This window comes from Lonchura striata, chromosome 1A, assembly GCF_050655825.1.
Source record: "Lonchura striata isolate lonStrDom1 chromosome 1A, ASM5065582v1, whole genome shotgun sequence".
Classification (NCBI taxonomy): Eukaryota; Metazoa; Chordata; class Aves; order Passeriformes; family Estrildidae; genus Lonchura; species Lonchura striata.
In genome coordinates this window covers 29433712-29460535 of record NC_140741.1, presented here as the reverse complement: position 1 = coordinate 29460535, position 26824 = coordinate 29433712, and the positions used below count along the sequence as shown (strand labels likewise).

The following is a 26824-nucleotide window of genomic DNA, read 5'->3' as shown; positions in this document are numbered from 1 at the left end:
TCTGGAGTAAAGAGGATTGGATCCTCAAATCCAGATCTCACAGAAATGAGATCTCAATTCTGAAGGATACATAACAGGAAAATCAGAGAAGTATGTATACTAAATCTTGATTGATTTGATAACAAAGACTGAGCACCTCTGTCCATGCTGGTTGCAATTTCAGACTCTAATTTTCTCTGATGCGGAAGCTTGATTGCAAGAACACACATGGAAGCCTAGTGCAAACAACCATATACTGTGCCCATTAATCCCATTAATTTTCCGTTGGAGAAGCTTTGAAAACTTGTAGGAAATTGTAAGAAATTCTTGTGGCCAGAAAAAGCCCAATTTTCAGAGCACCTGTCTCTGAGAGACTTTCTCTAGCATCACATCTCTTAGCCTCTCATTTCTGGCACATGCATTGACTGTCCTGTGGGCTCCACACAGAAGACTTTAAATTGTTAAAAGAGTCTCTGATATAGTGCCACAGCAATTTAATTATTTTCTCCCGTGCTGCCTCAGCTACATTAAGCTTAAGGAATTAGATGGGATGCAAGATTTTAACTTTAACTTATAAAAATGCAAATGATCTGGAATTAAATTGCTCAGGAACTTGACTCTCCGTCAATACAGTGATAAGAAGCACTTGAGCTGCAGTTCTTTCCCATGGCACAGAATTCTGCCTGAGTGATCACCGGACTGGGAGTCTTTCCACCTCACCTCCTTGTCTGATCTCCAAAGAATTTAATGTGCTACAAAGTACTTATCTTCCACTCCACTCTGTTTTCAAGGAGGAACTGACCTAAGTATAGATCAGATTTTCAGAAAGTCCTTTCCGTTGTACTTCACATTTATATCCATGGAACGTCCTCCATCTGCGCAGAGAGTTTTCCAGGACTCCTTTTGCACAAGAAAAATCAACAAACAAATACCAGCACATACCTTTGGGCTGGTACAAGACCCTTTGGGTCTTTACTCCACCTTTTTTATTTCTTCTGCTTTTGAAAGAACAATTTGAAAGACCTCCCATTGTTGATTTTATGCAGGATCTTTAGAGGATTATAGCAGATAAAGAAACACAAGTTTTACTTAAGGTGAGAAACCAGCATGATTACAATTCATTGTCATTCAAGCACATGACAGACAGAATGCCTCTGCATCCCTGTCTCTTTTCCCCGAATGTGGTGTGGAGTTTAAGAGAGAAGTTATTGTCTTTGCCTCCCTTGTATATTTTCTCACCAGATTGGATTATTGGAAGTCTTCCCTGTAGCTTTCTTGCAATAAGGGACTTGAGCTACATATACATATATGACATCTCTCCTTGATAGTTAATTGACTTAAATCATCTTAGTTTCCAGATTTTATTGATACTATCACCTGCTTACTGTTTCCTCACTATGAGCTGAAGTTTCTCCTTCTCCTTTACCCCTACAGCCGTGTGTGCCTTGCTCTGATTTGCTTCACCTTCTCTTCAATTTACTTCTGCTGTGGTGTCAAATCTATCTTCCTCTACGTTTTCCAGAAAATGCTCCATACCCTGTGTGCACATGGTCTGTGCACAGACACACCCTTGGAACTTGCCTGTATTACCAACTTGTAAAACCTACAAGATACCTGGGCAGAAGGTGGCAGAAATGTATCTGAGAACTGAGGTTCTGTTAACTCATCTCCTCTTGTGATAAAGGCTTTTGAGGCTGTGAAACAGAAACACACCGAATCCATGCTTTGGCATAGGGTGCAATGTGTTTGAAGAAAACAATGAACACAAGCTTTCCACTCTATATAGCACTTAATAAATATATGTTTATTTCCTCATCTTTCACCAGTTTTACAGTTTTAACCAGTGCCTCAGTGGTAATGTTTGTCAGAAGCATACAATGGAACTTCAGATAGTTCTATTCTGTAGTTAGGAAATTAAAAATATTAACAGGCCTTTCCATATGGAACTGCACCAAATAATAATGAAACTATTTTTTATAACATATTACAGAGTTACCTAAGATTTCAGCTTACAGTTCTATTTTATTCCATGTACTGTATTTACACAGTTACCTAATTTATTATTTACATTTTTCAAATTCTGTAGTCATAAATCTTTTTATATTGTACATTCTAGTTTAAACTTTTATTACAGAAATTATTTAACACACATTTCAGACACTGCAATTTAAATATTTCACATGAGTTCTAGGAAATGACTGCCGGTTTCACTACTAATGTGTCAAGATGCCTCCTTCATAAGAAAATACATATTACAAAGAAATTTTATAATATTCAGAATCTTGAAATTTGAAAATAGTAAGTACAAGGTATGTAATAATGATAATGCTATTTCCTTTTCTATGCAATACTTTTTTTGGAATGACATTTTACCTGAGATGTAAAATTGTAAAATGTGTGGGCTTTTGATAAAAATTTGAAATTTTACATGTGTTGGCCTTCTATTTACTGAGAACTACTCCTAGCTGCATAGATATATAAATGTTATTTATATATCTATATCATATTTTCCAAAAAAGGCTATATCTACATAAATAAACATTGGTATTACATTAGGAAACTTCCCACTATCCTTAAAAAGCAATGTGCTCAAGTACAATATTCAACTTCTGACACAGACACAATAGTAAATGTGACCTCTAATGGTAATATTTCCTTCCAAGGGAAGTAAGAGGTACCTGTTGAATTTGGAAGACATGACAGACAACTTATGTGGACCCAATGAAGGAAATTTTATATATCCAGTCCCAAAAATGTTATGCAGGAGCATCTGACACAGCAGACAACTTTGGGTCAACTTTCCATGTTACATGTAACTACCTAAATAACCTCTTAATAGAAAAAAGTTAATTATAGAAAACCCTTACACAATTAATGCTGTGTTGTCTTCTCTCGTTACAATAATATGCATTTCCATTAACAAATGATTGCAGATACCAAGGTTAAAGCAAATGGTCATAGATTTCATGTTTCTTTTATTCTGTTATTGGTAGACACTGTTAGGCACAATATGACATTCTTTGTAAACATAAATATTGATACATTAGAACATGAACTGAAGTTACAGAAAGCAGTGCACAGACATATAAGCACAGATCCACTACACATTCCAGGCACAGATGCAGCCATCTGGGAGGCCTGACCCTGTATCCATCACAACTGAAACACCCAGCTGACACCAGTGGAAAAGAAATGCATCCTCATTGCCAAACTAGGCTTCTGAAATAATTCTCTTTTTATCTTCTACCAAAGATTTCATATACTTTTAAAAAGTAGATGGTCTCATAATCACATGGTGGTAAAAATGTATTTTACTTTATTTACCCTGAAACACCTAATTATTACAAAGTCTCTGTGAAGAACTAAGGCCCCTTAACCAAGCAATGTAACTAATACATTTAGAAAGCTCTCTTCAAAATATGTATCTACATATTTTTAAGAAGTTGAAAATAATCTTTCAATAACAGGTAATAAGAGAAAATCTCTTGAAGGTTTGTTATTTCCCAAACTTAAAAGTGCACTACACTTTCTGTGCAATGCTACGCAACTCAAGAACCAAACTGAGGAATAGTAAGTCTGAACTTTTAAGTGTATTGCTTATTGCAACTCCCACCCTTCATAACCTGCATGTGTATGGTAGGCACAAATTAATATGAGTTATTTACATCCAATAGAGCAAAAGTAGCATTCTTATCAGAAAATATTTATTGAAAAAAACAGTGCACTTGAATTATGTAAGTTTTAAGAAATTATTCAGTATCCCATGGTTATATGAAGAAACATTAATTTTAGTCCATAAACTCATAGAGGATTTTTGTTCTGCTAATGACCCATGAGCAATCTGAGTATACAGTTACTGTTATTGTTATTGGGAACTAGCTCTCTTTCTCTGAATAATCAGGAAAAGGGTAGTAAATTATTTAACAAAAAAGCTTTGGAAAGATATATTACTCTTTCTTTTCTAATCGCTAGAAATGGAGAATAAGGCAACAACTGAGATAAAAATATATCTTGCTTAGTAAACCAAGCTTCTTAATACATTTCTTAAAAGTGAAATTTCATGCTGAAAAATTGCAAGGCCTTAAAAGAGAAACTTTAATTACTTTGACAAGACTATGCCTTCTGTTTAATTCACTATTTTAAAGCACTCCAGAATATATTGAGAGGGATTTTTTTCAGTGTAATAGATGAGTCTTCAGCTTTAAGTAACTCCTTTTTGTGGCTAAAAAGCTTCTATAGCATCCTTCAAGACTGAATAATGTTTAGAAAAATGCCACCAATTTACATTGCAACCTTTTAGATTCTTATGTTATGGAAGTAATCTAACCTAATTCCATGGAAAAACAACAGATGGTGTGCTAATATCAGTGTCTTTGTATTATAACCAGATCTCAAAACACAGGCATTGCTGTCTCATATGGTCTGTATGATCAAGGAAAAGGTTTTTTTTGCCACTCAGAGTAGATAGATTTCCCTGACCAAAAGTGGCTGATAAAGTCATGGCAGGTGACACTGAAGTAATGACAAAATCATTCCGTAAGTAGTTTTTACTCGAAAGCACATAGAAAAATTGGTCAACATAAAAAAGAGAGACAAAAATTCTATTTAGAGAAGGGGAAAAAAGAAGAAAATTATAAGACTTCTGAACTCATTTTTCATGCTGAGCAAAAAAATTCACTTTTAAGTTCATTCGGTGCTCGATATCCTGCTTTGTCCACTTCTTTGGTATTCTGTTCTCATTCTGCAAATTCTAACAGAATTTTAATGGTCATCCTACTTCAAATGAAAGAGCAATGAGCTGAAAGCATAACCAGAACAACAGATATCATAATACTGCAGAAAACGTGGCTTCTTTTGATTTCTGTCTTTTTATATTCACTTCTTGTAATGATTGGGGGCATCCGCAAATGCAAACTTCAGTCTGTAAGCCTCTGCTAGGAGTACACTGATGTCTTCATTTCCCCAGTGTACTGTGGGCAAATTCTGTAAAAATATCAGTAATTCCTAATTGAAAAGAAAGAACAAAAAAAAAAAAAAAGTAGTAAATATATTTTTTTCAAATAGCAATGTACTAACTATATATTACTTATACAATGATAATTTAAAAGCAACCACTCATGTAGCACCTCTGTATCCCAAACAAACCTGAGATCCAATTAGGTTTAGTGATTTTTACATAGATACTTCCTATTCAACGTTTCAATTCAGAAACCTGCTACGAATTCTAGCTGAAATATGGTTATTTGATAGATATTCTTTTTGAGAAAATTAATCTGTGTTGTTGCCTATCCAAATTATTTTTATGCTCCAGGGCATTAACTTATACGATTGGATATATTTTCAAAATTATGGATGATTGCTAAGTCTGGGATTCTCTCACACCAATGCAAAGATAAGTTATTTCTCTACTTATACATGAAGAATCATGAAATAAAGTATTATTTCAGTCAGTAGCAGTCAACTCCCACCTCGATTCTTAGCCCAGTTTTCCCACTCCCTATTGGTTTCTGATCCCAAAATATTTTCCTGTGGGTCAGCTTCTCCCCTCTCTCATGTTAGGTTTAGGCAAAATTCACTTCAAAGAAGCCTAAGCCCAGAAAGAGGAATCAAGAAGCTCACGGGGACAGTGCCTCTGTGTTCAGTTCTGATGAACATGCAGCAAAGTCCACCATGATCCTCAGCAGCACAAAGCCTCAAATCCTCATCTGAGGCTGAAACCTACCAGCTCTGAGAGGACTCTGGAAGATCAGCTACCACAAATTGTCTCCTGGCTTTATGCAAATGACAATTTTTATAAGGCTCCTAATTTGACTAAACTCATGAAGTTAGTCTGCTCTTTAAAGAAAAAAAACTGGTGGTCCATAAGGTCAGAAACCCTCAAATGTGATGCAAAAGCCACACTAGGCAAAATTTGAGGTTTGTGTTTGAAAATTTCCATAGAGCAGATCACCTGTCTGTTTTAATTGTTTTGATAAACTGTGGCGAAACAGCAAAAGAAAAGTTTTGGCTGTGTCACAACAAAATGAATGTGGATTTTTATGATGGGAGGTATAAGGCAATCTCAGGAATAAGTGAAGTTGTTAAGCCTGCTTGTATCTTCTAGGTGCTCTGTTTTTGCAGAAAAAAAATGCAATTTGTGCACATTTGTATACGTGCATATGTATTTGTGAGAATGTGTATAAGTATATTTCTGTGTGAGTACGTATGTTCAGGTTTACTCTAAAGATCAGCCATAAGTGATCAGGAATGCAATTAAAACCACAGCCATTATCTTGTTATAAATCAGCATCCTGCAGTATCATGTGTAAGTACCCAGGGAATTTCTTCTTCATGAGAGTCTTTATTTTCCTTGTTCCTCCTTCTCCTTCCTCTGCACCTTCTTTCATAGAAGATGGCTGTAGAAGCCCTTATCAAGGATTCAGTGGTTTTAGGAAACAGCTAGGAGCAAAAATTAACATTAAATTATTTCTTTGTGTTTGTGAGAAAATTGTTTTGACTTCATCTATTTCACGGTCTTGCTATACTGGTTCTTCTAATATGAAAAGAGAAAGGATAGAAGTTGAGCAGTGCTGTATATTTAATTATGAATAATAAGTAGTAATACAACAGAGTTAGCATAAGAATGTCTCTATTACACTTGAGAGAACACATTTTTAATAAAGTATTGTACAATTGTCAAAATTCCAGTCTTCTAAAAAATTGCTATGTATTTATTTGACAGTTATGTTGATAACTGTAATTAATAAATTAGCAATAGAGTGTAGGAGGGTTGTGTGGAGGGATCAGAAATGCCTACCTCCCTGAAAGTTCTTTTCTCCTTTTACAAAAGTAACTTTCAAGCAGCCCTAAGACACAGCAATTAATTCAGTGAGCTTTGTGCAATTACCTCTTTTACTTTTTGTAGTCTTAAGACTTTTCTGGGTCAGACTTCTGCTGCAAACTGGGGCAAATGATTCATATTGCTGAAGCAGTGTTTTGGTTTTCTTTTGGGTTTTGGTTTTCTTTGGCCTTTGGAACATCCAAAGACTATAGCTTTGACATCCATGCTATAAGAAATTTAACATATAGCTCAAATCTGAAATAGGACTGTTAGTGATGAACCAGTTTAATACTTCTACCATTAATTTCAAATTTGATAATGATTTTCATATGAATTAAATATATAAATAAATGGCAGAGTAATGCATTTACTGTCTCCAAGTCCACTTGAGTGGGCATTTTGCCACTGTTACCAAGGGAGAAGACCAAAGTCTAAGACTGATACCGACTAGTGAATATGTGTTATAAATCCATGTAAAGTAACTGGCCAAAGACACACTACTTGTATGACTGTCTGAAGATAAGGCTTATCTTCCTGAGATCTATTATAGAGCTTTGAAACTTACTCAGATAGAAAGAAAGCTTACATCTGTTTAAAAATAAAGTGAAAGTTGGCAAAAATCTTACTAAATAAAATGTTATTTTCTTTAAATAAGAAAATTTTATTTTTCTTTTACTGCTAAAGAAAGTCATACTGCCTTTATTGCTGCATATGGAGCATTCTTTGGAAATCAGGAGACTACTTGTCATGGTTTGACACTGGCACAATGCCAGCGCCCCCATGAAAATGTAACCTATCAATTGAATGCTGTAAAATGCGATCAAGAACAGAGCAAAGCAGGCCAAACTTAATAACAAGGGGAAAACTTTATTACACTACTACTACTACTACTACTACTACTACTACTATAAAGGGGGAAAAAAACCCCACACAAAATTCGAAATGAAAACCTTTCAAAACATTCCTCCTCCCCCCACCCAATTCCAACAAATCACAGAGAGACACAATTGGACTTTTAATCTAGTCTTCACCTTTCCACATAATAAATACTGAGTCCATCAGGGGAGAGAGGAGTCTCCCTTGCACTATAGACACCCCAGGAAACACAGCTGCCACCTCTTGTGTTTCCATGTCACACGTGGCACCACTCGGAGAGAATCTGCCAGTGTGACACTCTCCTCTCCATGTCACAGTGCTCTCACCACCGTGCATGGACAGAGACTGCTTATAGGGCCCCTTTAAGGATGCTTTGCAAAGGACCAAGAGAAACAACAGTCCAGTGTCTCATTTTGGGACTACAGTCCTCCCCATTTTCCCCTGGGGCCGGGGGTCTAAGAACAGAGATCGCCTTCTCTTCTTCTCTGAAGATGGAGGGCATCCTCACACCCTCCTCAGCTGACCTCTGTTCATTCCTGAACTGGTAGCTGCTGGAGGAGTTTCTTGGCTCACCATTGAATTCCCCTGAAATGCAGTTCTCTCTTGGAGGAGAAATTGGTTCACTCTATGGCTAATAAGAAGAGTCCAGCCAACAGCCACTCCATCATCTCCCCCCAACCTTCTTTCCCTAACAACTGAGGTCACAGGCTGTCTCTCTTTCCTTCAAATTGAGGAGGAGCAATATTTCACAAAGCCTTCATTTCCCAGGAAAGGGTAAAAATTCCCGAACTCCCCGGACGACTGAAATCTCTTGGCCCAGGATGCTGTGCTGTCTCCCACGCTGGGCATCTTTCCCCCTCCTCCTTCTCCTCTGCTGGCAAACTCCCAGGTGTCTGCAGGCTCTGTCTCTTTCCCTCTAGGTTGGGGGGGAACAATGACATCTCAGACGTTCTCCACCCTTCCGTCTGCAGGAGCTGGCCCAGCTCAGTTCCCGATCCTTCACCCCCTGGCCTACCTCCGCAGGCCACATGGCTCTCCTCCTCCACCCAGCTCGTGGCTGGGCAGGGGAGGTTTGCACCCTCTGATGACCGGAACCAAAGAGAGTGAGTTCTCTTGGGAATTCTGCTTTTAACCCCTCTGTGTTCTCAGAGGCATATCCACCTTCAAGTGGTCGCCAGTATCCAAACCTGACCCCTGACTGGACTGACCTCTTCCTTCCAAGAAAACTCTTTTCCCGTGCCAAACCACGACACTACTACAAAGAAACAATGAAAAACTCCCAAAGAAAGTCTTTGGATTTGAAGAACTGTACAAACACACCACTTAATATTAAAAAGACCACATGACAAGTTTGTCTAAAACTGCTCAAATCAGCATTTTACAGCTAAAAAAAAAGATCAAGAATTAATACAAGTGACTCAAGCTTACTAATTTATTTTTAAATATCATTATTTGTTTGACAACAGGTAAACAGGAACTACTAAGCAGCATGTACAAATACAGCATGCATACTAACTTCTTAGATTCATTTTCCTGTCCACAACAGTATTAAAATATGAGGCACTCTTTGAAATATGATGAATCATAATGTGAATTAATATTTACCATTAAAAAATTGTAGGTGATAAACTGCCTGGTCTATTTCAGAAGAAAACTGAATCTAAAAATCAATCTTTGTAAAATATTCCTGGAACAGTTTTGTTTTCTGCTTAATTTAAATGGTATTGTGATGACACCTGGCTGAAGAATCAGGGCAGCCAGTGGATCATCATCATCAGAACTGGGGTTTCTAAAATCCCAGTCCAATATTTGTTTATATTTTGGTTGTATCAACAAAAAATATGCTCAAAATTATGTCCTTTGAATTTTGCAAATAGTGTTCCCTGGTTTCCTGGACTCTTACTGACAGGAACAGCCATATTAATCCCTTGAACTGGGGCCCATCTGCACAGCCCAGCCTGCCAGCTCAGCTTCAGCTCTGTTTGTGGTGTCTGCCCTCCCATGCCACACCACGGAAAGGCATCTCCATCCTCCCTCCCTCCCTGCCAGCCAAGCAGAGGAGGATCAAGGTACCACTTGTATTTGCTCCTGCCCCTCATCAAGCACAAAAAGTGAAGATTTCAGTCACAGTGTTACTGCCATAGTTAGGGGCTGCAGCTGATGTTCCCCAGGACAGTGTAACTAAACTGGCATTTGCTAGTGGGGAGGGGGAAGGCTAAGGCAGGATCTAACAGCACCTCTACAGAGGGGGCTGGAAGGAAGAAAAGAGGTGCCAGGCAGCAATAGTAACAAGCTGAAGCTAACTTGTCATGGGAAGCTAACTTGTCATAAGAAAACAATCCTTTGCAATGAGGGTGCTTCAGCAGCTTGCCGGGAAACTGTAAATCTGTCCACTGGGATTTTCACAGCTCGCCTGGCACAACCCTCAACAGGCTGCTCAAGCTCCAATGCTGGCCTGGCTTGCAGCACCAACTTACACTATAGACCTGCCTTCCACAGTAAAATTTTCCAGTGTTTTATTTTTTAAAGGACCTGGGCTTAGATAGAAAAAAAATCCAAAAGTACAACAGAAAAAAAAGTTAAGCATTTACTCCTTTGGATCATCTCACGAAACAATAAAGGTACGTTTCTTGACAAGTAGAAGTATGTATTTTTCATTTGTAATTAAAGGAAATAGGGGGATGGTGCAGCAGAGTTGCTGGGTCAAACTATGAATAAATTACAAATCTATAAATCAAACTGACTTTTTGGTATGGCAAAATATCTGAATGTAAACTACAAACTAGCCTTTGTAAGAGATTTCTGGTGTATGTTGACATATTTAACCCACAATTCTGAAATAGTTCTTCAGTACATTTGAAAATCAACATTTTTGTTGCCAAATAAAACCTTACCTTTTATAGAATTACATTCATCATATTTCCACAACTTTAACTACATTTGGATTTACATTATACTTTATATATGTGTGTTTGTAAAATATGCTAAAACACTTTATATATAGCATCCTCAACTATGCTGCTATATATATTTTTAAACACTTAGAAGCAGCTATATAGAGTGCAATTTTAAAGTAAATGTACTTTCAAAATCTAATCTTTCTCAGATAATTAACATGTATTCTAGAACTATTCTCTTCACCTTGTAGTCAAGACATGACAGTGGTAAATATACTGGAAGTGCTATGGCATAAAAGCACCTCTAGATGTACGAAGAGTAAAAGTATGAGGTCTGTGTTTTGCATGCCACAGCAATAAGAGTAATACTGAAGGTTAAGTGATGGCTGTTGTCAGACACAAAATTATTCTAGAGGGTAAAAATGTTATCCCAGAAGATCCAATACTCATATCTACAATAAACTACCAGATTACCAGACAGACAGCTCAAAAAGGTGATTTCCACAGTTTCCTCTAAAATCAAAAAGGTCAAGGTCTGCTCCTTGTAGACTACATCAAAACTGAATATTAATAAGACTTCACAAAATATATTTATAATAATTATTACAAAGTTATCAGCCTCTTTCTCCTCATTGAGATTTTAACCCAGTGAAGCCTCAGTATATTAAAACAATCTTTAAAAACCCCAAACCCAGAAAAAAGAAAGCAAATTTTATTGTGTTTTGGAATCTTGTTCATTACCAAACCTCCTTACAGTATGATGTCTGCCATAATCGTGTTAGAAATACAATTTTTAGTGTAAGATTGGCCAAACATCCTGGTTATTTGACAATGACTATCTGTAGTTGTTATGCTATTTACTATCACCCCTACTCTAATTCCATACGTGGATCTTGAAGGAACATCAAAACCAGTTACAGAAAACATGTTGATAGTTTATAAAACATAAAAATGTTATTCTAATGAGTAGAACACTAAGGTATCTTCTGTGCTAATCAAAGCAGTATATTTAATTTGCAAATACAGAGGTTTTGTCTGTGTGAATTATTGACAGAGCTCAATTGCAAGGGTTTGTTTTTTTTTTAAGAGAAGGAACTTAACAGGACATATAAACCAGTAATAGTGTTTCCATTTTAGATAATATGAAATGGCAGTAACTAAAGTTAAAATCAAACTTGAACATACTGAGGACATTAACAGAGTTAGCTTTTAGTGTCAAAAGTGAGAACTGATCTATTAATTTAACAAATAAAGGCACTCCTAAAATGCAGTACTTTTCTATGAGAGCTGTTAATCCTTCCCGCTGTTAACTGCAATGTAATTACAGTCTGAGTACTCCTGGTCTACCACAGCTCTATTTTATACTGATAGGCAGAACCTACAATCTTACTATACTTTATGATAATAAACTTTACATTATACTTTAGGACTGTATAGAAGTAACTTAAAGGTAAATTAAATTTATATATAATCTCCAGTGATTTGATAAGAAAATGCTAACAACTATAATTTTAATAAGAGCTGTATGTATTACACATTATGAACACATACAAAACACTGCAAAATTTATGCTGGCAATTTGATTAAATGGCCCCTTTATTTGTACTTTCCAAAGTTTTACTTGAAATCCCAGAACACAGCACTTACTTTTAAAGAATTAAGTAAAATTATACTAAAAATTTATTTAGTGTAATTATTGAGACAACCTAAGAAGGAAACCAATTATTGCCAGGGGAAAAAAATTAGGCTCATTTATCTTTTTAGATAATAGAAAAGAGAAATAAACCTTACGCATGCATTAAAAGAAATCTAATTTTTTTTTATAGTTTTATGGGAAATTGCATAATGTTGGACCAGAGATAGAGCTGGACACTGATTCTTACATTTGTTTGCAGCCAGATGTAACCACTATACAAGAAAAAAAAAATCCCTAATATAGGGATTATTTAATTCCTGTTTCCTACAACATTCTTTTTCACTTGATTGCATCTGGGATTGTCAAATTGGAAAGGAATAGATGGCCAGTGCCACATGAGCATCCCCTCTGTGGCCTGGGTCCCCTTCCCTGCACTGAGGAGCAGACACACAGATGTGCCACAGCTGCAGTGCCTCACACCCTGTAAGAGCTGCAGTAGGCAGGCTGGCACGGTGCTGTGCATGTTAACCTCTAATCCTCTTCCCAGATATTTAGGATAAAGGATACCTGCTGCTTTGGGACTCAGCCAAGCTCACTACAAATCCTCCCCTGCCGGCCTGCTATCAAAGCAGTAACTGCAGTGCCTAGTGACATGAAAGCACAGGTCCAGCACACACTGCAGAGCCTGGATGACCTCGTTCAGCTGCCTCAGGGCCACCTTCCCCTTCTCTCTGCCCCTTGCAGTTGATATAGTGCACCAAATGAATATGGCTCTAGCTCTGAGACAAGTTCTCCTTTCTTGAGTACTGTTTCTTGCAATATGCTCAGCAATATTCCCTATGCTGCTGCCACTTCTTCCTTCTCCAGATGTCCTAACCTGCTACACAGAGTCGCAAATAATGAGCTCTATTTCTGGAGTGCTGTGCCTCTTATTAATTACCTGTGTCTTGGACTCAGAGAAAACATTTCTTTCCTGTTGGGTCCAGCTGGAATTGAGAACACTAAGATTTAAAAATCTAATATTAATGAGAGAGGTCACCTACTGCAGCTTAAGAAATATTTGCTGCAGATATGGGTTAAGCGGCATAAGTGGACCCGGATCCTCCAGTGGTACAGCTGAGTGCCTGTGCTGCTTCCCGAGCATGGAAAACACAGGCAGCAATGGCTGAGGCAGCACAGAACAGACCCTTTTGGATCCTCGATGTAAAAATGCCTTCCTGGTTCCTGTAATGTCAAAGACTATGGATGAACCAAAACTTTGATAAGCACAAGGTGGGGCAACAATGAGTTATCTTTGCTAAGTGGTAGGAGCATTGAAGTCTGCACTCAACACAGTCTAGACAGAGAGATTTAAGAGATAGATATTTCTTGGCCACTCACAAATATGTGTCACTCAAAAAATTCCACCTGGAATGTGAAAATATAGAGGAAAGAAACAAGAGTCAAAAAACCTGACTCTAATATATGCTGAAATACTGTAACATTGAACTTCCTAAATTCAATGCTAAATTTGATCTTTTGTCATACATTCCTTTATTATGCATTACTTACATTATGCTCCTAGAATTCCTTGAAATTAACATGAATTCTTTCAGTCATACATCTTAGTTTTGGCCTTTTTTTCACACACCACATCTCAATCAACAGACTAGCACAGAGAGCTCAAAACAGTAGGAATCTAACTACAGAGAAAAAGTTATATTGAGAATTCCAACTAGACTTGTTGCATCTTAAAATTAATATTTTTTTAAAAATCTAAATATTTTAAAGGTTAATTTCTTCTGCTACCAGCTTACATTCAGGATCTCAAGGACAGTTCTCAACAAGGATATATTTTTTTATCCTTTGATTCAAGTACAGTATAAATATATATACATAAATATATATGTTCTTTGATTCAAATATACATTTTAATTCTTAATTTCAACTGATCAATCTGTCATTAATCTTTTAAAAACATAAAGAAGTATGCTATTCTTATAATTAATTTAATATTCCTAATAAGAATTTCAAAGAAATGCACCTTGGCATCTTGAAAATGAAAGCTTATGGAAAGCTGATGGTTTTATCATTTCCCTTTCATGTGTTCCTTTTCATGACTACTGAAAAAGATTCCAGTACTCAGCACACTAAACTAGCAATTAAAGTCCTGTTTCGTCTGGTATGGATCTCTTACACAAGTCATTAGCAACCTTAATCACCAATCACAAAATATGTGGTTCTAAAGGACTATGTCAGAGAAGCTGTGCTTCGCTTCAGCTCACTTAGCTGAAGAGATTTACATCTTCATTTCCAAGAGTATTGGTTAAAAAGTACATTAAAGGACCACATCTCAACTGGTATTATAGGTAATCTTATTACCTTGGTTCCAAATAAAAACCAAACCCACAGTAATCTCCATCCCTACAACAGGAAACAAATTTCATGCTAGATCTTTTTCTCAGTTGAACTTACTATCCATGCATTACTATCTCAAGTTTATAAGACAAGTTTAAGGAGTTAGAATCAAGCAAGCATTGCCACAGAACCTAAAGGATTTAAGGTCACTTCCATCCCAAAACCTCCTATGATTCTATGATAGTAGAACACTGATTTAAATTCAAACTTAAATTGAACAGTCAAACAAAAATATTCCTAGTTTCTTTCTCACATTTAAACTAGAGAAAACAGAACTTCAATTTTACATATCTCATATGGAAACTGAGTATCTCAGGAAGCTTCACACTTGTATCCAGGAAACAGGGCTGACTGTTCCAATTGCTAGAGCTGAGAACAGAACAGTCCTGAACCGTTCTGATTTATACTTTTTGCCATATTGTTCTACAAAATATTGTCATGTTGATGTTATTTGGAAATCTGTGTACTTCTTATGTACCAAAATACAAATCATAACAAATAAATAATAAAAAGCCCAAGTATGTAATTTACCACAAGTTCCATCCAAAACACAATCAATAAAGGAGAACAGATGCAAACATCCAGAATAAAAAAAAGTCATGAGATCAGTAGTCATTCTATAAAAAGAACATCCAAACAAAATCCATCCAAACATAGAATGTACTGTATCAATTAAGGCTGCAGCGATTATGACAGAATTTAATTTCTGAAATGACTTACCAATAAGTTACTACATTCTATATATTTTTTTCTGTAGTCAAGCAAGATCAAAATATTTCTATAGCAGATTCCAAGAGAAAATTTACAATTCTATCTTTCCATGAAGTCCATATGCTAACCACTCTTCTTGGTTTGGCTTTCCTGACCATAATTTGGTGACGCATTTTAAGTGGGATAATTCGACAGCTGTGGCCTCTTTCTACAAATTCACACATATTTAATTTCCTTATCTACAATGACTTAGATTTCAACACTGTAGTATGTGAGAGATTTAAGAGACATATTCTTAAATCTAAAATCTCAGCCAAAAAAAAGGAAAGAAAATCATAAAATACCAACTGAATATAATGATGCACAGCAGAAAAGTGTATAAAAATTGTATGCATTTCTAACCTAAAGTAATTATTATGTTTTCACAAAATGCTGTAAATTGTTCTAAATAAAATCTCATTTTAGAGAAAATATATCTTAAGGATAGCTGATGCAAAATTGCCTGTTTTCTATAACTTAAGTAGTATTAAATGAGATATGTAACTTCTACTCCAATAAATATGTCACAGTGCAGAGCCTACTTAAACTAGTGTATTTTTAGAAGTAAAACAAGTAGTCCTAAACACAATTCAAATTGAATATTGTCAGTATCCTATGGGATACAGGACCAATTCCATTACATTGCTCAATCACCACCAAATGAAGCCACATTTTGATGTTTTGTTCTGAATAACAATCATTCCCCACTTGCCATGTCAAAGCCCATAAAGTATTTGTGCAGCTCTAAGAGACTTAAGGACAGCAGTACAGATAACCAGTGACTTGGCAGTGCAAGAGACCTTCATGAAGATATCACTGTTAAAGGAAACAACCTGCCCCATCTGATAACTGAAAATTTCCTAGTTAACTTGAGAAGCCTCACAAAAATCAATAAGATGTAATATGAAAATCCCTTCATCTCTGAGGAAAATGCCACTGTTTAAATTAAGAAATCAATTAAGCTTCCTTGGTGAGCATAGCACGCAGGCACAACAACACAAGACGGGATCACCCAAGCTGCACAGGTTTTTCCCAACGTACAAAAACAACATCCCCTCAAATTTCTATACATTCCTTGATGCCTTAAGAAAAAAAAAAAAATAATAGAGAATGCTTCAGTCAGAGAGAATTTCCAAAAGTGCATCCATAGCCAACAGACTGAAACATCAATTCAAATTAACACAATGCAATCCAATTGTAAACTATAAGCTAAAGAATTAAAATATCCTAACCAATATCCTAAACTTCATAAGAAACATGACTAATAACTGAGATTGCCCAAGACATCTTCAGTTTGTTTGGGGAAAAGAAAAATCCTGAACCAGAATTAATCTTCTTGTACCACAAAATAACATATATTTCTCAAGCTTTGTTAGAAAATATATGCTGTTCTTTATGTCCTGGTATTTCACACACAAGATGCTTCACTTTATCTAATGGCTTATAAATCGAAGTGAAATAATTTATATACTTTTGGTCTTTCACCACAATTACATTATGACTTAAATCTTTAACCCTGTTATAAAGCCATCCAAAGGCATTCTTGAGGATGATCATATTCTCTGTCAAGGTTTGCTTCACAAGGTTAAACAAGCAACATTCTTCTAATACTCTCTGCTAAGTTCAGTTCTTCATTTCCCAGTCTACTGTTGTTAAACATAATTCTAAATAAATTACATAAAACCCAAAAAATAATTCTCATGCAAGTCATAGAGAAATACAATTTTAAAAAACAAAGAACATATTACTGGAACCATGGGAAAATAATAAAAACTAAAACTAAAAATAAAATAATAAAAATAAATAAAAATAAAAAAATAATAACTCTAAATGGAGTAATTGGAAGCCCTAAGGTACATACAAATATCATAAGGCCCTGGACTTCTAAGACAATTAAAATACTATCACACTTTCTTTATATAATATTTAACTGCCTTTCTTACACATCACTAGACTGATAAAAATAGGTATCCAGAACTCAACTTTGGCCAGTCAGAATCTGAGATTAAATTTGTATATAAGATGATAAATGCCTCAAGTTTAAAAAAAAAAAATGTGTTTGTAAACCAAAAGCTGAATGAAGGGCTCCAATGTAAAACCAGCACATTTCTTTACTTATCTACAAAAGAACAGCCTCCAGACAAACCTGAGAGAACTGACTGTCTTTTCAGTACAGTGGTGACAATGGGCTAGGTTAATCTATTCTGACTGCTCATTTTTAAGATTTCCAAGATGAAAGTCATAAAAGTTCTTAGGCCATGACTACCTTTTCTTGGTAATCCTGGTCCACACACATAAGAAATAAACAAGTTTACACTCAAACTTTAAAACAATCTGCACATTGAAAGCAGTGGCCTCTGTCATGGTATCAATATCCAAAGAGCAGTTTGGCCAAGGAACATTCTGACAATTGCACAGCAGCTCCAGAATGGTCATCAAAGATCAAATAGGTCACTTAATTTCCCACTATGTAAGGAGAAATATTACTAAAACCAGAGAGAATCAAAATTGAGAGAAAAATACTGTTTTCATAATGATTATTTCAGCATGTGACAACTAGTATTATATAAACTGAATATGAGCAAAATTTTGCCATATTTCTCCCAGGTGTTGGGCTCTTACACCCACTTGGTTTTATAAAATTTGCAATTACATTAAAAAGAAGGTTGTGGCCTTCAGAGATTCAAAGAAAAGCATCCAAAAAATCTATCTGAAATGGTTATCCAAAGAATCAAAACCACACATAAACCAAATGGGTTTTAAGGACAACATTATACCAAAATTCCTTTTCTTTGGATAACTGGACTTACAGCAACATGATTTTTTTTACAAAACCATACCTTGTGAATAAAATGTCATTTTGTTTAAATAAATAAACACAACCAAAAGTGTTTCAGCGTCTGGCAAAAAAACCATACTAACAGTTCCAATGGAAAAACATTTCAGTGATGCATTGTGCAGTATAACACATTTGATGGGCAGGTCACCAATGGTAACGCATCTCTCACCTGTTTCTGCTTCTTTAGCAGGCAGATGAGAAGAGGAATTCCTGTATTTATCACAATAATCTCCTAGAAAGGACAGCATAGCACAGCTTGGAAGATGTGACCTTTTCTCACAGAAGAGAATAAAGACATCAACTAAATGAAATATATCTTTCAGAGGTATATTGCTGCTGGCAATTTCGGGTTGCTTTAATAGGCTTGCCTGCGAGCTGGCACTGCTGTAGCAGTTATGTGCCATGCTCTGTCATCTTTTCTCAGGGGTGGCAATATTTAAGGAAGCTGTTGGTAGAGAACAACAGCTATTAAGGATTTCAGATGCCCCTTTTTAACCTGCTGACCTATGGGGATCAGCCTGAAACTAAGCAAGATGTGTGAGAGTTGCAAGGAAAAAAATTAACACAAAGCTTTAGTGAATCAGCTCCCAAGGACTGGATGGAACCATTACTATTCATTCAGCTAACAGCAAGCAAATACTACTGTGAAGAAAACAAATTAAGATGGGATAAATGAGGGGTTTTCATATATTTCAAAAGGGATGTTTAATACAAAAAACACTACAGAGAGCAAACAAGTTGTGCAAAGATTTTACTCTTCAAGGCAGCTGAAAGATCTAACCAGGAGGCTACAATAGTAATAGTAAATCTGCCCTAATGACATGTCTGGAAAAAATCTAATTCTGATTTGTTTACAAGGATGACAAAACAATAGGCTTTCTAGTTCTGGTTATTTTTACTGTCTTGCAGTAGCAAAGAGACAATTTTGTTGTAAAACAGCAATATATAATAATATAATAATGCACTAGCATTTAAGAAGCCATAGGAGAGAACAGAAAATTGAAAGAAAGAAACTTAATCCTCCTCCATCTTCTTGTCTCAAAGAAAGGCATATGTAACTTCATCCTATTACTAAACTCATACTCCAATACCTTCTGGTTTCTCTTTGTTCTCTTATCAGTAGTTTTGATTGAGTTTGGTTGTCAAGTGTACAGGCTCCTGTGATTTCAGTCTTCTCCAGGGTTACACACTGATAAGGCCAATAATTGACATTGTTATGCAGCAGGTTCTGCTGAACAAATAAACATGGAAAAAAACCAGTTTTCTTTGTAGAGAGATGTCTCCAGTGACAGCTGTGAATTACTAACTAAATGGAAGTCCTGCCAGTGCATTTAGTTTAGCAGGTCACTTAAATTGCTCAGGATGAAAAGGAGTTCTTCCTTTGTTCAAGAAAAATCCATTTTATATTGAAATTGAGAAAATGCAGAGATCCCTTTGAGGTATTTAATGAAAATAATTTTTTTAAAAAATGGTGAGAGAAATATGGGATACAAGAATCAGAAAGTGCCTTTTCTAGAAACTTACAGGATAGCAAAATCAGATTTTCATTGTGTGGAAGACTTGATTTAAAACTTGGACAGTAACAGCAGCACTGTGAAGCAGAAGCCATAAAGCAAGACTTACTGGAAATCCCTCCAGATTATGCACACTTAGCATCATATCTTTCCTCTCCTATAGCTGGAATCAGAGCAAACACAACTCTTGCCAACATGTGCAGATGAAGGGGACCCCAGTTCTGTATCCCAGCCTCCAAACCACACTGCTCAATCCCTAAGGAGTTTAGTCCCTGCATCCTTAGAGGCACATTGGTCTGAACAGAAAATACACATATATTTCATCTTATTTCATGTAGCCTTCCAGGACAAGGAAGGACACAATTTAGAAGCAGAACAAAATCAGCTTGCTTCTAGAGTTCAATAATTTTATTGGGTATGGCGACAAAAATTAAAAGCAATAAGGAAAAAAACAGTGATTACTCAACAATTATTGAACTTTTTTTAATCCAAAATAGTGCTTTTCCTCTGCAGCTAGGCTTTACAGAGAATCACAATTTTAGACATATTTACCACTGCAATGTGGTCTCAGTTGGTAAAGAGAACTAAAAATTACTAGAGTCCAAAATGTTTAGAAGGTATTTGTTTGTAGACAAAAACATTATACATGCTTTAGAAATGGTGACTGACAATTCAATATTATACTCTAAAGCCAGTTCATTATCTAGCTGTTTCAAAAACTGTGAGAGCTTCAGATGCTTTTTATACCTACACAAGCTAGCAATCCTGTATGTCAGGGGGAATATTACTTGACAGGTACACAACATAAATTTGGGGCTGGTTCCTAGAGTCATAGATGATACTGCCAGAGATCATGACTTATCCTGGTCTGACCTCCTGTGTGGATAATAGGAACTAAACCTAAACATATGGTTAGTGGTTTTTTAAAAATTTCAGGGAAAACATAGATTTGAAATCTTTAAGAGCTACAGAAATTCATTTTCAGTTAATGTCTTTGGGTTTTTTCCATATCAAATTTCTCATATATTAATCAATTCACCTGTTGGTTTTCTTTTTGACAAACTAAGTATGTCAAATGCTTCACTCATGATCTCTGAGCCCTCTCTCTGTCTTTGACCTAAGACATCAGAACTGGATGCATTATTGACAAAGAAGGAAAACCACCCAAGGCAAAACAAGCTCTTGGGTTCATCAGTTCAAGGATCCAATCACTCCCATGTGCCACAGCATCATTCTGGGAGCTCATTAGGAGAGATGTAGGCACCACCCACCCTTCTGAAGCCACACAGCACAGGCTACAGTCTCACACTCCAGAGGTATGACCTATTCTTATTTGATTTATTTGCAAATTTTTTTCATTTGACTATATCAAAATACAGCTTGCCTGAAGAGTTCAACTAAATAAGTGATTCAAGATTTGTTTATGTAACTACTCTGTTCTCCTCACTTTGTCAGAATGGTAAATCTGTGTCATCAGCAGATTTCTATTATCAGTTACTTTGTTAGTGGAAATGCTGAATAGCCTCATAATGACCCCCACTAAAGAAGCCTCCTCTTGTATATCGTTAACAAAAAAAAGTATTTAGGATGTTGTATTATATTTTTGTTGACACAGTTAAATGCTATTTAAGTGTACAGAATAAATGCTATTTAAGTGTACAGAATAAAGGAGACCACATGAAATTATTATATTGCAAATTTGTATCCACCAATGTAGATTCACTTTTTCAGAATTAAAGAAAACTGAAGAAATGAAGCTGTTAAGAATGATATTGGGGGAAAACCATTTCATTTGTTCTTCTTAACTGATAGAAAGAAAACTAGCTAAATAAATACTAATAACTAATAATTATTAGAGAGATAATAAATTAAGATGATAGAATTTAATACCTGTAATCAAAACTATATATTTTTTATCTTCCTGATCATAGTATTTTCTTCCCACTGTGCCTTCTGAGATAAACAAAAATTGCCACACATACAGGAAGCACTTACATGTTACAAGATTTCCATTAAAATCCATAAAGGAAAATGAATATCTACCTCTTTCTGCAGACAATAATAATAACTGGACACACTGTGGTCACTAGAAAACCAGTCTCATCATAGTATTATCCTCTGATATGTTGGAGTTTCCCTATTTTCAGTCTTCTTGAAAATTAGGAAAAGCTTTGGATAGCCCACTGGTAAAGTGAGCAACTGGAAGAGGTCTGAAAACATTTAACAAAAACTGATTGAGTATTCAAAATCTACATGCAGGCAAAAATATATTTGCAAAACTATCCAAATAGATAAAAATATTTAAAATAATTGTAATTTTTATCTGAAAAGTAAACATAAATAAAGGTAATAAAATGGCAAATTGTTTCATTGCAATTCCACATTCATGACCCAGAGTGTATTGCTTATTGGTGAGTAATCATGTTGCCACAAGGGAAATGATAAGACACTCAACAAGGCTGAAATAGGACTGAAGTATGAAATAGCATCCTTGCAGCCCCAGCAAAGCCCAAAGTCAGACTACTTATGGTGACTGGAACCATTCCAAGCCTAAAGCTACCTCATTTATTTCCCAACACTGTGTTGAGATAGCAAAATTGCAGTAGAGATTTGGAAAGCCCAACAGTCCACTGCTGATTCATGCAGTTAAATCATGCTGTTCTTACATTGTATTTATGCTGTTATCACACTACTTTATGATGGGAGACTTCATTATGGTCAGAGCCAGAGCAAATGAAGAACTACATGTCAAGAGGAAACATCAGTTGCTTGCATGCATAGTCTGAATATCAGGTGAGATTAATTCCAGTGATTAAGAACCATTCCCAGTTACAGATATAGTCACACAGAACCCTATTTCAATGATTATACAAACATACAGCCATGTTTTGCCAAATGCAAGATTTAGCTGCTTAATTACATGAGAATTGATTGTTTACATTGATACTTTAACATGAGTTTTATTTTTTCTTTGATCCAAAGAGTCTTTTTTTTAGCTGTGTGTTTTTTATATCTTCAGGAATACTGTGGTTTGGATTTTCCAGGGTTTCTTTTAGTGCATCTTCAACAATTCTATTTGCCAACTATAACAAATAACTTGAACAAAATTCCTGGGAATGCAAACAGCAAGAAAACCCCTTGGCTTACTGACAAGATTTTATCTGAAAAATAAGATTTGAAAAGCACTACAGAAATACTGTCTACTGATCACCTGTAACCTCCAATCAAAAACTCACCTTTTAATTTCTTATTTCTTTGATCAAATCTTGAAATAAATTCAGTCATTCCACTGGATTATAGTTTTGGGTATTGAGTTTCTTTTGCTGAATACCTGAACTTTGGTTGCTATAAAATAAACTGGAATATTTTATCAATTTTGTGATATTAATTTAATTATTTAAAATATTTTTAGATACTTTCATCTTGCTGTAAGTAAAATATGTATTTATTCTGTTTCTAATTCTCTCCCCATTAAGATTGTAGAAATGGGCATTATATAAAATAAATGTTAAATCATCTTCCAATTTTATGCTTCCAACATTAATAATTTTGTTTTGGTCAACTTTCTCAACACTGTTGATCTTTACCACAGCACTTTTGGTTGAATTAGCTTCAGTATAATTTGTTGACACACTTGACAGTCTGGCATTGCTTTTCAACAGCAAATAACCACTATTATGTAAATATTTTTATCCTAAAGCTCAAATTTTTAAAACAGGCAACTTTATTGAAGTTAAAATATGATAATTCTGCAATTAAGATTAACCCAGTGTTTCATCTGAGAAAGAATAAGTAATTATGATGAAACCATTCAAGATCCAGCATGACTGTAATATAGCAAAAATGAAATCTGCACTGACAAGAATATCCAATGGAATTTAGAAGAATCAAAAATCCCCTCTGGTGCCCAGAAGTCTATTTCTGTCAGTTGAAAATTCAAACATCACAGAAAGTTAGACATTATGTGCTGTTCAATGCACAAATCATAGTTGGAATGTATATAAATGAACCCATGAAAAAGCAGAGTGGTTCTTTTACCAGATAGCACAGACAGCCTCTTCTGGTTTGCATGGGCTTGTGGGGGCTCCTTTCTTCATTTGCTTGGTTTTTTAACATAAAGAGACATAGAATACCTTTGAGGTTTTGCCAGATTGAAAATTTCTGGCAGTAATTTTATTTTCTATTGGTAGAAGGTCTTCTCTGGTTTTGGTACTTAAGATTGGCTAAGAAGAGCATGTCCAGAATAAAACAGCACTTTTCAAAAACACCAGAATATGGATGCAAAAACCTCAGCTCAGCTTTTCCTTATGATTTTCTGTCAGGATTTTATGAGTATTAACAATGATATGTGTAAGTCTTAACTATAAAACAGAAAGACTGAAACCTTTGCATCTTGGTAAAATGCTCTGCAAATTGTATTTGAATTGCTCTGCATATTTGCAAAACACTTTTTGTTTTGAAGCCTATTTACTGAACTTACATTCTATTGATTCTCAATGTGCCCTAGTGAATATGCTTTGAAAAGAGGTATGATTGTATTTATGTAGCAGCAGTGTGCCTCTGGATCCCTGAGAGCCTACTCAAAATACTCAAAATGTTATGACTTTTTTTTTGCTCTGTGATCAATTTAACTCTTCAACAGCAGCATTTAGTAAAAATGGTGAATTCAATTTGTCAAATAACTCAACTGAAACCAAAATCAAATTATTATTCTGGTTCACTTAAAGCCATCCAAAGACCTAGAGGGTTATCAAGAAACTATTTTATGGATAAGAGAACAAAAATCAATCTGTATTCTTGCATTCTTTCCAAAGGTTTATTAGCCCAGCAATATTCATCACCCCTTCATCCTGTGTGAATACTTTTAACCATATATTTTCCTTCAATAAGCAAAATAGAATCATGTTTCAATTATGACATGCACAATGTGATTTTTAGATGTAATCACAACTACTTAACCTAATAGTTATTAGAAAATTGTGCCAAAGCCATAAAGATTTAGAAAAAGTTTATATAAATAACTTACTGAAAAAGGCCACATCTGTTAGAGACTGTCAAGAGTCCTCTGTCCATAAACAGGTATTTTCCTTCTTAATATATAACTGTCTTTCAAAGAGCTGGAGGAGTAAAAGGTTTCCTACCAACTTAATTTTAACCTACAGATTTATGAATTCTAGGATAATATTACATTTTCATAAACTTGAATTCATTGTGCTCTGTGCACATTGAAGCATTTATGATAAATGTCCTTCTGGATAGTATAATTTGCTTTCCAACCTCTGTCTTCTGAAGCTGAATATAACAAAACTGTGCTTCCCCTATCACAGAAAAAAAATGGTTTTTGGCAGTTTGTTTGGGTTTGTTTCTTAAAAAACCTATCCTCACCTGTGCAATACTCTGATAATGTGAAGAAACATAAAAAACATATGGTTGCCATCAGTTATAAGAGTACATTACAGGTAAGTTAAAAAAAAAAACAAACCAACCAACAATAAAATATACAATCCACATTATAAACAGCATTGATAAAAATTATAAAAATCATTTTCTCATCTTGCAATGTCCAAGAACTGTTCACGTACTTGTACATTTAAATCCACAGTAGAAAATCCAAACCACAGTATTCCTGAAGACACAAAGAATACACACAGCTAAGGAAGGACTCCTTGGATCAAATAAAAATAAAACTCATGTTAAAGCCTCAGTGTAAATAAGCTGTTCTCATGTAATTAACAGCTAAATCTTTCATTTGGAAAGACATGGCTGTATAGTTCTATAATAATTGAAATAAGGTTCTGCGTGACTATATCTGAAACTTGTAATGGTTCTTAATCACTAAAAAATTAATTTCACCTGATATTTATTTTCTTCATGTACTTTAATGCAGGCAAGCAAGTGTGAAACTCCAAGTACTGCTCTTCAGCTCAGGAAAAAGTTGTTAGCCATCATTAAATATCTTATGCATGAATGCTTTATGACCCCATCAGAATGATGGGGTCAGAATATTTGAATAGATAGATCAGAATATTTGAATCCAAACACTGGTTTCTGTAACTCTGTTCATAAAGAAACCTCCTCTAAAATAGCAATGATTATGCTACATTCTGTCCAGACCAGACTCATTCACTCTAAAAGTTGCATTTGCTATTCATTTTTGTTGCTACATCTGGGCCTTTTTATTTGGTGGCAGTTCATTCTGTAAGGACAACCTTCAAGAAAAACAATTGCATAAGGGACAAAAAGTCATATTAACATTTTCCTACAATTAAAAACTGCATTAACAAAAACAATAAAGATAAAAGCACTTAATCTAGCACAAATTTCACTAAGCATTTCCATTAAAAGTTTGATAATTAATTCCTGGGGAACACAGGAAAAGCTGACCAATTACATTATAAGGTTAATGGGATTAATCTAATCAAATTCAAAATATGCAATTTTCAGGGAGCAAAATGAAATAAAGAATTTGGTAAACTGCAGAACTTTGAATACAGCTTCACAAGATTAAATAGCTGAGATCCTAGAGCTTTTATGGCACTCAGAATTTGAGATAGAAATTATTACTATTATAATAGTAATAATAATACTATTAATATTAATCAATATGAATTGTATAAACACCACGTCCTACAGTTTTTCTCCACACAACAGCAAGTTTTAGAAGAATTATGCTCAATATGTCTTTCCCTCTATTGAGCAGTCTCTACTGGATTGCTCCTGGATGCTTCAGAGCTTCCATCCCTCTTTGTTACTGGGGTAACATCTCTGGTAAAAAGCAGTACAGGAAACAACATTTGGGCTTGCAAAGAGACATTCACATGCTCAAGCAAGTCTTCACAGAGTATTTAATATTCAGACCATTAAATGCAAGATTTAACAGATGAATTCTAATTTCTGTCAATGCCATATTCCTTCATAAATAATACAGTGACATAAATATTTGCACAGGATAGGGTGAGATCAGAAGTGACTAATTCATACATGTCTTTCCACTGACTACAACTGTAATTTAAAATTGACTTTATTTCTAATTTAGACCTGAGTTACAGGATTCACTTTCTTTCACTAAACCTTAATCCAAAGTACATAATGCAACACATTTTCAATCTAACTGGT

General features: G+C 35.3%; 1 protein-coding gene across 3 annotated transcripts in view; it reads right to left on the bottom strand.

The window, feature by feature from the left end:
- Positions 1–26824, bottom strand: part of TBC1D22A (TBC1 domain family member 22A) — a 160632-nt gene that overhangs the window by 20080 nt on the left and 113728 nt on the right. The window contains exons 13-14 of one of the 3 annotated variants that reach the window (XM_085570413.1): positions 6292–6417; positions 1763–4983 (exon numbers count right to left, since the gene is read on the bottom strand). The exons of 1 other annotated variant lie outside the window; for it this stretch is intronic. In XM_085570413.1, the coding sequence (XP_085426539.1) occupies positions 4855–4983; positions 6292–6417 (255 nt within the window). In that variant the 3' untranslated portion in view covers positions 1763–4854. Of the gene's footprint in view, positions 1–1762; positions 4984–6291; positions 6418–26824 lie in introns of those variants that run through there. One more of the 3 variants, XM_021524817.3, reaches the window with a different exon arrangement.